This window comes from Mytilus galloprovincialis, chromosome 6 (assembly GCF_965363235.1).
Source record: "Mytilus galloprovincialis chromosome 6, xbMytGall1.hap1.1, whole genome shotgun sequence".
Classification (NCBI taxonomy): Eukaryota; Metazoa; Mollusca; class Bivalvia; order Mytilida; family Mytilidae; genus Mytilus; species Mytilus galloprovincialis.
The window spans coordinates 76,495,325-76,509,365 of record NC_134843.1 but is presented as its reverse complement, the minus strand read 5'-3'; the positions used below and the strand labels follow the sequence as shown (position 1 = coordinate 76,509,365).

Here is a 14,041-nt window from a genome sequence, read left to right as displayed (position 1 = left end):
TAATGTGATGTGTGAATCTATAAATAAAGACTTGTTCAAATATTTGTCTAAATATTTATCTATGACCTCTTGTTCATCAAGGAAGAACCTAATTAATTGTTGATATATAAACACTTTCTGATTAATTATATGTTTGTTATCTATAGTATTCGTTGTACCCGACTAAATGTGTGACACCGGTATTACAATTTAAAAAGTTAAATGGTTCAGGTATGTTGTTTGTTATAGTGGAAAACATTTTACATAATTAAATTGGATTAGTATTTGATATTTGTGTAATTTCTTTCATTCTGACTTCGTAATTAAAGCAGGCTCGAGGCTACAAAAATTTCATTTTTTTTTCATTATTAATTTTATTCATTACACTATCAATTGTTATTTTATGATATGGTAAAAAAAAATCATCAAAACAATCGATTCGTTTTGACCCCTGATGACTTTTTAAATGTTTATATCATTGAAAAAGCTTTAAACTATCTCCATTTGTGCAAATTTAAATATCTTTTTTAACTCGTCGGTGACATAAATGGTTTATTATTATTTTCGCAAAAGCTGTACTTAAACTAAACAAATGTTAATTTCTGTAATTTAGTTCTTTTTTCTCTCTTTCGAGATATAACCTATATTTCTCCTATTAGTTCAACAGAAAAAAAGTACCTTAACAAAAACGCATGCTTCTTTCGAAGGCAGATTGTGAGCTTAAATGAACGGTGACACCATTTTAAAAAAAATTTATTCTATTTATTAAGCATATGATAAAGTTCATTTTTAGAAAAAAAAATAACGAAATCCTATATTTAAAAAAAATCGATTCTACCTGCGAGCCCCCTTAATTCTTATATTATTAGTACAGTTGGTGTCCATTCGTTTGGTGTGCTTGTCGTTTGATTTTGTCCTATCACTAGGGACTTTCCGTTTTAATTTTTACTCGGAGTTAGTATTTTTGTGATTTTACTTTTTCCAACCGATATACATATGCTATTTTAAATTGAAATTTGAAATTGTTCAGGTTCTTATACATCATTGGCTCTCAAATATTCTACTTTGAGCGTTCCGGATGCAGGTATATCCAGAAAATTACTTTAAAGCGCTTCGGGCGAATGAAACTTTTGACCTGTAATTTTGTTTTCAAAGAAAGAGGTCGAGCCAATTTCCATTGGTTTGTTTCTTATTTTTTGTCTCGGTTTCACAGAATGTTTCAACTCAATCTTCCTTGCCTTTATTAATCCTATTTTTACCTTTTTATCTGTTTATTTTGTTCACAAATCGTTGTAAATATAATGTAATTGTATGCGACTGTCATACAAGTGAGAGGTTTAGCTAGCCATAAAAACAGGTTCAGTCTACTATTTTCTACATAAGAAAATGCATGTACCAAGTTAGGTATATTACAGTTGTTATCCAGTTGTTTGATGTGTATGAGCGTTTGATTTTACCATTTTCTTAGGTACTTTTATTATTATACTTTCTGAATTTCTATTCCTTTGGAATGAATAATCCTTGTGTAAAGTAAAAGGAAAGAAATCACATATTGTCTGTCTTTTGACTTATCATATATCTTTTTTATCTGAATAAGATTTCGTCTGACCGTTCGTTCTTCTGTCTGCCCATTTTTTGTAAACACAACTGCTGTCTCGTTTGACAGAATTTTGTAAAACCGTCACAGATATTCAGACTAAAAATAATGGGGTGAATTTTAGCCTGACATTTTCTTTTTTCTCTTCTTCTATTCCTTTGTCCCTTTTTTCGAATTCATTAAAATTTTCTTAGAATTTCCATCATAATTTGCAATTGTGCAGTTCCTACAAAGGTATTTATCGGGATTTTTGTTTAGTTTTCTCTTAGTATGTTTTTGCAATTATTTCATCTGAATTATTTGTGAAGTTTCCTTTACAAATAATAGACTTGACACATGCAACGATTTCGTTTGAAGCCTCTGCTAGCAGTTCGTTTTTTTTTATTATTTCATTTTGATATTTTCATCTTCATGCTAGCATTTTAATCAAAGAAAAACTAATACAATTTGGATTTCCGGTCACCGTTAGTCTAGTAATTTCGGTTATCGCTGCCCTGAACAAATTCTTTTTCTGATTTTGATATTAGGTAGTCCGCTATGTTACAGCTGAAGTAACCGATGCACATTTACCTCTGTATATAACGAGCGTTTTTACAGCAGTATAACATTTCAAATTAATATTTCAGAAAAAAAAATGGCTTCTTCAGGGTCATCATGCCAGTTATGTGCATCCAAACACGTATTATCTCCTGCCATCAAATATTGCTCTGATTGTCAGGAAACTTTATGTCAGCAATGTCTCGATGTACACAGCAAGTTTAAAGCATTTTTGAACCACCATTTGGCTGAAATTAAACCTGTTTTGGAAGAAAAGAATGCTTCAATGAATATGTGTAACAAACACTCTAATATGTACCTTGACTTTTTCTGTTCCGATCATGATTGCCTCTGTTGTCGATCATGCATGGAAAACGATCATCGTACATGTGAGAGGTTCATTCCATTAGAAGTTGCTTCACAAGGAGTTAAACATTCGCCGATGTTTAATGATGTAAATGAAGGAATACGCAGCATTGAACAAACTTTGAATAAGATGATATCAAATTGTGACTTTAATATACAAAGCCTTGATGAAGATGAAGAATATGTGACGAAGCAGGTTTTAAGTGTCAAAACAAATATCATCAAACGGCTAAACCAACTAGAAGAAAAACTGAAATCAGAGATTTGCTGCGCAAAACAAAACAAGAGAGCCACATTTGAATCTATAAAGGATAATTTATTAAGGTTTAAGAGGTGTGTAGAAGATGTGTCAAATCAACTAAACCAAGTATCCGAAAATGGTTCAGAGAAGCAAATATTCGTTCTAATGAATTACTGTAAATGGGAACAAGTTGAATACGAAGCCAAGCTACAAGAGATCATACCAACTCTAGAGGAATCACATATAACGTTTCAGCCACCAGATGATATACTAATAGCACTAAAGCCTTTGGGATCCATTGAAGTAAAGTCTTCAAAATGCACGATCGAATATAAGCCACCAAAAGCTCAACAAGTCCAAATACCTATAAATGTTCCTCAAATCGCACGTCGGTTTACTGTAGAACGTAAAATAGAAATCCAGCGTCCAGGTGATGTATGGATCACCGGAATAACTATGACAGACGATAAACGTCTTCTCGTCTGCAATCGTTATAGTACCAATCTGCTTGTCTACAGTTACAGCGCTGATTACTTACAGGACTGTAAGTTGTCTGGTCAACCATGGGATATAGCTGTTATACCTGGTGAAAACAAAGCTGTCGTTACTCTACCTGATCAGAAAGCAATTCAGTTTATGAACTTTAAAAAAATGAAAGCCTCTTTTCCATTTCCTGTGCCTGGAAGATGTTTAGGTGTCGCTGTTGTGAATGATGACATCTGTGTTGGTGGAGACGGTGGATATATCTATATACTTGATAAAAGGGGATCACTAAAGACTGAAATCAAAGTTCCAAGTACAACTAGCGTACTATTCTATTTGCATCCGGGTCCCTTTGGGTGTATTTGTTATACAGATAATGCTCACAACGCGACGGGTTGTGTCACATTAAATGGCGAAGAACTATTCAGATATAGTTCAAAAGATTTGTGCAAACCTGAAGCTGTAAAAACCGATGTGAAAGGAAACCTGTATGTTTCCTGTAGAGGTTCAAATAACATCCAACGACTAACACCTGATGGTAAATTCCTAGATGTTATTAATGTTAACGAACATGATTTTAAATGTCCGTATGGTATGACTTTCAGTCATGATTTTCTTAAGCTATTTGTATCTTATGATAATCGAAAAATTGTTATTTTCTCGTGTTCTTTATAAGATGTTAGCAACGACTTATTCGAAGAGAAAAGGAAAGGAATTCAGCTCCAAATAAACTTTTCGCTTGACGATGTTTATAAGTGTGATCAAAACGAAAAAGTGTAAATAGTCCACTTAAAAAATGACACGAAATGTATAGCAAATTAAACAACATAAAATTGGACACAGGCACCTTGTGTTCTCAAAAATAATTTGACCTACATAAAGGTCTCATATAAATAGTCGAAATTGTTTTTTATATTAAAAAAAAAATCAAAATTAATCAAAACTTCAATAAACATCACATATGCATTCTACTTGATCTATTTTTTAATTAAAAAAAAATCAAAATAACAAAATTTAAGATAATTTATAATTGATACTTATTATAATGGTGATTGTTATTTGCATTTATTAATCATTAAACATATATTTGATAAACATTCTGTCAGGACTATAGTGATTTTTTTCTTTAATTTGAGGATCGTTCCACAATTAAATCAGATGAAACCAAACGAGAGAACAAGGTGACTTAATACAATTGCATTGCTTGTCTGGCTATTTATCCATATGTATGGTTCCTGACTTAGTACAGGTGCAAACAAATTCAGTAGGTTTAAACGTTTCAATAGGCGCCAACATTCACCCAACCTGAAACACTAGCGTAACATCACAACATAGAAAGACATACTATAAGATATCAATCAAAGGACATATAAACAAAAACAAGTAAACATACACTGAACAAATAAATTTGATCTGTAACACAATGAGAATACAAAGTAAATTAAACAACGGGTAATATGTAAAACAATATAAGAAAGACAACCACAACCTTGAACAAAATATCGCAAATGAAAAACAATAATAATTTTGTTGTAATTTATACAGTGGGATACGGAATCATGTATGTTACAAAATATATAAGTGTGTTGTTCATAGTACGAGAACAGAAGTAAAAATATATCGTCATACTTAACAATTATTAAAGGTGGAAAATATTAAAAATAGTGTGGCGAAATATTCGAATTACGTGTAAGTGAAAACGGAATTTTTTTCCCAAAGTAAATAATTTTGTTGTTCCTTGTCAAAGATCAAATTTATTCGTTCGGTGTATTTTCACTTGTGTTCACATCTCTTTTAATTGAGTCAGTGACATGTCTCTGATTGAGTAAAGCCATTTCAATTGATATTTCATAATGTGTCCTTTTTATGTTGTGATGTTACATTAATGTTTCGGATAAGGGCTAAGGTTGGTACCTATTAAAACGTTTAAACCTGCTGCATTTGATTGCACCTTTCGTAAGTCAGGAATCTGGTGTTCAGTAGTTGTCGTTTGTTGATGTGGTTCATAAGTGTTTTCGTTTTTTGTATAGGTTAGACTATTGGTTTTCCCGTTAGACTGGTTTTAAACATGTCATTTTTGGGACCTTTTATTGGCACTCATACCACATCTTCGTATATCTATTTTCTACATTTAATCAACTTTGCAACCGATGAGAAGGCGTTGGGTTTATCTCTAGTATTAACATGTTAAATGACGGTACTGGTCGTCGACCAGTTATATATGTCAACTGAAGTATGATCTAGTATAGGCGTCTTAGTTCGAGATATGACTGCATGATTGCATAGATATAATATTATAAATACAAATAAATACAAATATTTTATTAGCACAAACTCATCAACAATAAATGGTTAAGGCTCATGGTATATCAATTACATAGTTGGTCAAACATAATAAGTATTGAAAATAATGACTATATTAATATGTAATATTATAAACAATGATTATGAATTAGACATATTGACAATTTTATAGAGTTTGTTCAGCTTTACGCAGGTTCAAACTGTCAGATAAAAGAGGAAGTCAATTTTAGGATTGTGTATGAATTATTATTTAATAAAAAGATTATATTATTTTCATGTTTTTGAAATGTTGTAGGGTCAACAATTATATTTGAAACTTTATGGTAAAATATGTCCCTTTTAGTTGAGTGTTTTTCACAATGTAAAAGAAAATGTTTTTCATTTTCAATTTGACCAGAATTACATACAGAGCAGTATCTCTCATTTCTGGGAATATTTAGATGTCTCCCTCTTTCAATCATCAGTATATAAGCGCTTATACGGATCTTACATATTGCAGCTCTGTCACTTCTGTTTTTCAATATATCAACATAGGGTGGTCTTCTGCCCATTATGTAGACACCCTTGAAAAAGTCTAACTTTTTGGATTCAAATATATTTGCATTTTGAACTTGCAAACATTGGTCATTAATTCTTTGTTTAATAGAATTTAAATTACCTTTAACATAATTAAAGTTATTGATGATATAAGACATTCCAAGTTCATTCAAAAGACTCTTGACCTTTATGACCCAAGGGTTTGAATCTACAGATTTAGTGAATATTATGATTTAATTATATCTATGATGATTATAAAACGAAGTGACAGGTTGTGAAACCGAGAATGAAGATTATTGCTTTGAATTGCATCCGAGTTCACAGACTATGAATTTGAAATCACGGATTGGTAAACCCAATTCACGAATTGAATATCATTTGTCTTTAAATGTGTCCATAGGGGTTCGTTATACTTTGTGTTTTGGGAAAGGTAAATCTGGTGATTAGTTGTACCAAATAAAACTCTTTCGTGTAAAGGCTCGATAATTTGTTTTAATGTTAAAAATATTGCAACCGGTATTATTTTCTAATAAAAGCCCTTGTCAACGATTTTTTGCTAAAATGGTAAGTGTCAGCTATGTTTAGAATGAACATTATATTTCCATAGTTACATGACTAAAAGATTTACCGATTGTAGATGAAATTTCCGTTTTTGTAGGCTGTCATCATAATTTTTTACAAACACTGACAACACACGAACCAATGGTAATAGAGACAAATTACAACATCGATTCGTGTTAGTCTTATTCATGCAGTGATGGTTGTAATATTAAAAATAATTTTCATATATATCAATCGTCCTGAACATGCACCATTTGCACTAGTCCGAGATTACTCTGACGTCCAACGGCTGTTTTGCCAGACAAGCTGGGGCCGTGGGACGTCAGAGCTCGTTCCATATCAAAAAGCGGATATTTGCCCACCCAAAATAGATGCGCTGCTTCGTCGCTTCTGGTGCCGACTGACAGCCTTGGAATTATATAAATCGGGCATCAATCTGTTCATTTTTCATTTATATCTTCATTTATGTAAGTTTCACATACCTGCCAACCTTTATTTTCTCATCATTAGACAGTTTTCACAGTGACCCATCGATTTCGGCATTTTGCCTTTCATTTTCAAAGATTATCACGTGACCACGAGAAAACAGTGATGATTTATGCAAATGTCCATAATGTAACACCTCGTTCATTTACGATGCAAGTTATCTAAATGTCTGAGAGCTTCCAATTGTAACGTGGTCGGAACTAAATGCTTCATACTGATCTGTAAAGGAGGTGAAAAATCATGGTTGGCTACTAAATGTTAAACATTGATCTATAAAGGAGGTGAAAAAATATAAATATTTGCATATTTTGAGTCTCAAGACCACGAACTCTCTCGTAACTTGACGTCCATTTGAAAGTGAAAGTAAAAATGCCGAAATTGATGGGTCACTGTGAAAATAGTCTAATAATAAGAAAATAAAGGTTGGCAGGTAGGTGAAACTTACATAAATGAAGAGATAAATGAAAAATGAACAGATTGATGCCCGATTTATATAATTCCAAGGCCGTCAGTCGGCACCAGAAGCGACGAAGCAGCACATCTATTTTGGGTGGGCAAATATCCACTTTTTGATATGGGACGAGCTCTGACGTCCCACGGCCCCAGCTTGTCTGGCAAAACAGCTGTTGGACGTCAGAGTAATCTCGGACTACATTTGCACATGATGCATGGTATATTTGCTACTAGACGTTAAGCCAGTTCTGACTTACACATTCATCCAAGTCATTGTTAATATGAGGCAGGCATTACCTGTAAATGGGGACGAAGTCGGTATGAATTATTTTTTTGTAACTTAAATATTTGTTATAAAAAAGAAACGGAAATACCGTAACATTTTTGATTTTGGTTCTGTTGTTAGTTGTGACTTTTTTTAAGTTATGACGTCATATGCAATGTAAACAAAGAAACGCTATCATTAGGTAATGTTTTTTCATATCAAGGAATTATTAAAAATGAAATTGATATTGGGTTCCTTCCTATTTTATACTAGACTGATAAATATATGTTTTACTCAAAGTTTCATGCAAACGAGACCGGGAAAAGGAAGTACATTGTAGATTTCTGAGCAGATGTGGGAATTCAAAACATGACATAAAAAAAATTGAACGATTTTGAGTTCATTAGTACAATGAAAATTTTGAGAAAATGATAGAATAAGCATAAACATATATGGATGGGATTTCAAAAGAAGTCTTGCCCAATCAAGCAGCATATTTAGAGTTGACCAAAGTTCATAACTTTTATACTTATTTTAGGCATCAGAAGCAAAAAAAGCTAAACTAACTGAAGTAGAAAGAGGAACCGTTTTAACTCCACTGACTGGAGCTGGATGGACAATGGTTGAAGGACGGGATGCAATTTATAAAGAATTTCTCTTCAAAGATTTTAATCAGGTTGGTATGCAGCAAGTACTAATCTGTAAATTTGATGAAAAAAAAAATTTAAACTCAATTCATTTCTTAGTTGAAAAATAACAAACATGATTTATAGAGATTTTTTAAGGACAGTCTTTTAACATCTTGATAAAGGTGATGACATGCTTTAGGCAAATGGGATATCTAGAGTAAAAAAATAGAGAGGATGTTGGATAAAGGGGATAAAAAAGTGGGATCTCAGAAAAAGTGGAAAGTGGGAAAAAATACAAATAAAAGTGTGACACCTCTTGTCACCACTTCTTAATAGTAAATATCTAATGAGATAAATTACCTGTGGAGTAAAAATCTATGAAGCAGCAACTAAACAATGTTTTAGCTTTAAATTACTTATTCAGTCACACAAAATTGCATGCCTTATTAATAAAAATTCTCATTCCAGGCGTTTGGTTTTATGACCAGAATAGCTTTACTAGCAGACAAGATGGACCATCATCCAGAATGGTTTAATGTCTATAACAAAGTAAGTAGTCAAAATCTTGCTTATTTAGATTATCAGTTAGATAGAAGAGAGGCGAAAAATACCAAAGGCATATTTAAACTCATAATCGGAAAACAAACTGAATCTCATGGGGGAAAAAAGAAAAAAACACTATGAAAAGACAAACAGAGCTACCCACAACACAACTTAGAAAACTAAAGCATGAGCAACACCAACCCCACAAAAACTGAGGTGATCTCAGGTACTCTAGAAGGGTAAAGCAGATCCTGCTTCACATGGGACAAATTGCTGGATACTGTGGATTCATTTATTTTCGTGGATATCAATTTTGTGGATTGCTGAAAACTTGCATTTTCGTGGATATTTGATTTCATGGTTTTGCCGGTCTCTGTATACAAAGCCTTTTGAAAATATGTTATTTGTTGAACATATGATTTCATGGTTAACCTGTACCCAAGAATCCCATGAACAAATACTAATGAATCCACAGTATCTGATTTATGTATTTGATATTGCGATGTTCTAAGGCCAATGTGACAACTATTCATAAAGACACAAGGAAATAGATGTGACAGTCATGACAGTTGAGACTGTGATTTGGAAAAAAGTTATCAAATGTTAAGGGGAAAAGGTGACCTCATTTGTTAATTTATCAACTATGTGCTTATCAGTCTTCCATAAATTTGTCACATCACATTATTCATCCAATCATGTCACATCACATTATTCATCCAATCAGCCAGTTGCCTCTATATTTTTAGCATAGTGATCATAGCGAAAATTAACGAAACAAAGATTGAATTTTCTTGGAAGAAAATCATTTCAGGGTTGTTAGTACAATTTGTTAAACCGTAAAATAACAAAAATACCAAAGTCAAATGAAAATTCAAAACAAAAGTTATCAAATGGGAAAATCTAAATCTAAAACACATCAGACAAATGGAAAACATTGGCTATTTTTCTGACTTGGTACAAACATATCCTTATGTAGAAAATGGTGGATACATTTACACCTGGTTTTATAGCTAGCTAACACTCTCACTTGTAAGACAGTTGCATAAAATTCAGTTATATTGACAGCAATGTGGGAACAAAATAAACCAGTGATATTGTTAGCTTTTTTCAAAACTACCTCTACCCTTTTTTATTGGGAAACAGGGAAAATATGCGTAATTTTCATCAAATTGGGAAATTTAGAATAAATCATAAATTTGACTGAAACTTTAATTTCAAACCCCTCCTTTCAAGAGTCCAACCCTGCTTTGAAATAATACCCCTTTTTGTCAGTGATGATACACAAATAGACCCTCGAATCTGCAAATATAGTAATTTTATACATGAAAAATGTATAAATGTGTGTTTTTCAGTTTGAATTCATGCACAATTACTACTGAGACTGCACTGTTTGGGAAAAAAGTTGTCTTTTTGGGAATAATTTTAAGCCATTTTTTTTCAAATTGGGATTTTCCTCAAGGGGAAAAAGCCTTTATTCTCCATTAATTTAAGGCAAACAATATCACTGTAAACAGACATAAAAGGTAAAAAATTACATACCGGTAAATAGATTAAATTTCCATAAAGACACACATTATCTTTTTAGATAGAATATTCAGTTTCCTTCATAACTCTTTCCAGAAATTTCTACCCCAGGAATAGGTTACCTTAACTGTATTTGGCAATAATTTTGGAATGTTTGGTCCTCATCAACTTTGTATTTTATTTGGCCTTTTAATCTCTTTTGAATCAAGTGTCATATGTTAGTCCTTTGTAGACGAATAACACATCTAGCATACAAAATAATTGGTGTGGTTTCTTTGATAAGGAATTTTCAAATCATCACATTTTTATGCCCCACCTACGATAGTAGAGGGGCATTATGTTTTCTGGTCTGTGCGTCCGTCCGTCCGTTCGTTCGTCCGTCCGTTCGTTCGTCCGTCCGTCTGTCCCGCTTCAGGTTAAAGTTTTTGGTCAAGGTAGTTTTTGATGAAGTTTAAGTCCAATCGACTTCAAACTTAGTACACATGTCCCCTATGATATGATCTTTCTAATTTTAATGCCAAATTAGAGTTTTTACCCCAATTTCACGGTCCACTGAACATGGAAAATGATAGTGCGAGTGGGGCATTCGTGTACTGAGGACACATTCTTGTTTATACTCTATATTGCCCTTGTCAGAGTTATCCCTTCTTGTTACTTAGGGGACAACTAAATTAGTCCCTAAGATTAGAAGAGTAAAGTGGTATCTAAGATTTCCTTCAGAGTTCTACAAATTTGTGGATTTTTATTTGACAGAACAAGTTATTATTTTCCTACTTCATTTATTTAATAGTGTATGAAGATTTATAGACTAATTCCCTTTTGTAAATTTCAGGTACAAATTACACTTAGTACACATGATGTAGGTGGATTGTCAACAAAAGATGTAAAGCTAGCTACATTTATAGAAACTGCCGCTACAGCTGTAGAAAAATAAAGTCATTGATTGATTTATTAATCTATTAATACATTCCATCATAATGTTCAGGGGCTGGGTGCCATTTATGTTAGATATATAACAATGTTTGTTGCTTGTGTTTGTAAATGTATGTAGGAACTTGTTATTGACTGAGTTTTGAATCTCTTATTGTTATGATATATCTAAAAGCCTTTTATTATCTTATTGTCAAGAAAATTTATCACTTTTATCTCATTAATTGGGTGTACCAAATAAATTGTCCATTAGTCTCTATAACTCTGCTCAAACCTAGCAAGGAGAGAAAAAAATGCAATTCAAATTTCGATAAAAGAAAAATCTAAAACATCTGGAAAGCTTGAAGTTTGTAATTTCTTAAATGAAAAAAAAAATGATTATTTGTTAGTAATTGCTTCTTATAAAATTGCTTAAACATAAGAGAGCAGTTGATGAAACACATGAATAAGATTATGTATAGCTTCAGTAATTTCGTCCAACAGTTCTAGTCATGACTGACAATCAGGTTCAGTGATTCATTTGTAATACAGTTGTGCTTTTGATAAAATTATACACTTGATTTATAAATACCATTAGAAGTTGAATATTTTTTTGACAGGTTAGCCAGAGGTTGTACATTTTGACACTCATTTTCATTCATTTAAAGACTTGATAAGTTTATAATATTTCTCTACCATAAATACCTAGAAATTCTTTTGAAATTTGTATATAGTGCAAAATTACAGGGGAAACCCTGGAGATTTAATTTTAATTTTTTTTTTATCAAATTTGAATTATTTCCTTTCAGTAATTTCAAACTTGCTATCAGATCCAGCTCTGCACATGAAGGCTATTCCTTTAAGTAGTAGTACATAAGGTTTCTTCTTCATGAGAACAACTTATGTCTTGGATCAATCCTGAAATTTTTGTTGCTAAAGAATTTGGAACACTGAAATTGATTGACTTTTATTCCTCAATTATGGAGAAAAGAAATTCAAGTAATCTTGCACTGCTGAAGATTACATTTTGAGAATGTTGATATTTGATCTGAAATTCAACTTTCAATGGTGTTCTTTAGACTACTTGTATAGTCATGTTATTTGTTTGTGTTGAACATGAAATGATTTGATGCAGGAATTTTGTCAAAATCATGTACATGTATGTAGCTTGAAATAAAAAAAAGAAAGTGAATAGAAATTTTTTATTCGATTTTATGCATTACACCCCTGCCTTAGCACAGAAAAATGAAGTTTCGCTAATGAAGGTTGTTGTGCATTCTACTTTAAAGCTCACCTGGTCATGTGAACTTTTGCCATTACTTGGTGTATCTGAATCTGAATCTTCCTTAGAGTGTGCTAAGCAATCCAAAGATTTAATCCATCAACAAACATTGCAGGTCAAGGTCTATCTCCTACCAAATTTCCACAAAAATCATACAATTTGTGAGTACCGGTAATAGCCCTTATAATATCAATTTTTAGAAACATTTTAGTTTTTGGCTTATATCCCCAAAACAAACAGAGTAAAATAATCAAATAAAAAATAATCAACAGTTATCCATAAAACAGAGCAAAACAGAAAAAAGGCTGTATCACACTACACAGGAAACCACAGATAGTGTACAGTGTCATAAACTTCACCATACCAAATGTGATCTGAAGGAGTACCGACTTGCTTTACCAGGAACATAAAATACAGCAAATCTTACCATTCCTGGTATCCTTTGTTTCAGGCATAATAGGACATTATGATCATCATAGACTCCAAACAATTTTTCCTTCTGATTTTTGGTGGTTCTCTACATGAGTTTTCTTACTCCACAAGTAAAACCTGACGCCCAAAATAGCTAATACTGCTAAAAAAAGCCTCAAACATCAATCAATTAATTTTGATATGAAATTTTTGTAGTTAGTTGATGTCCATCTGATAATTATGTTGCCTTGACCTCATTGGAATGTTTGTAACTAGTCCATGTCCATCTGAAACATATTAGTTAGTGATCTTGACCTGAATTTTTAACTACATTGGTCCAGTTTTGAAATTTTGTCAACAATCTATCTTCAGTCAAGATACAATACCAGTCAACAATATTTGATATGTAAAGGCATTTGTTTGAGTACAAGTCTGACATTAGACTTGGATCTTTCTTTATTATCCTGACCTAGATTGTCATGACTACCGATTATTCAATTATTTCATCAATTAGTACTTGGCCAAATATTTTTTTCACTGATGCATCAGCCTCACAGAATAATAAGTATTCGTAATATAGTCTTTTAAAAAGTTAGATCATTTTTTCATTAAGTTAATTACAGATTTAACCCCTTAAAATATTTGCTTTTGTAGAAATTAAGTATTTAACGGCAAACCTTTGTGTAGGGGGCCTTGGTGGCTGTAGAAGTGAAACTACTGTATCACTATTAAGTCAACACTGAGGTTGTGAATTAGGATCCTGCATGTGGCAGATGCAATCAACTGGAAGCTTAATTGACTAGGATTGTCACTTTGCCTACTATAGGTTCTCTCTCCTGGCATTGTATCTTATTCCATCAATACAAACTGACCACCAAGAAATAGATAGTGGTGAAAAACACCTATAAACACTTTGATAGCCAGTCAATGGTCA

General features: G+C 32.4%; 2 protein-coding genes across 2 annotated transcripts; both read left to right on the top strand.

Annotated features, from left to right (window-relative positions):
- The first annotated feature begins 2,209 nt into the window (after nt 1-2,209).
- Nucleotides 2,210-4,161, top strand: LOC143078327 (uncharacterized). The gene has a single exon (XM_076253217.1). It carries the CDS (start codon nt 2,211-2,213, stop codon nt 3,876-3,878), a length of 1,668 nt encoding a protein of 555 aa, XP_076109332.1. The 5' UTR covers nt 2,210; the 3' UTR covers nt 3,879-4,161.
- Nucleotides 4,162-6,487: 2,326 nt separating this feature from the next.
- On the top strand, nt 6,488-12,612 carry LOC143080352 (pterin-4-alpha-carbinolamine dehydratase-like). Its single transcript, XM_076256164.1, has 4 exons — nt 6,488-6,608; nt 8,348-8,485; nt 8,907-8,987; nt 11,338-12,612. The coding sequence occupies exons 1-4, from the start codon at nt 6,540-6,542 to the stop codon at nt 11,437-11,439; spliced, it is 390 nt and encodes a 129-aa protein (XP_076112279.1). The 5' UTR covers nt 6,488-6,539; the 3' UTR covers nt 11,440-12,612.
- Nucleotides 12,613-14,041: the final 1,429 nt, after the last annotated feature.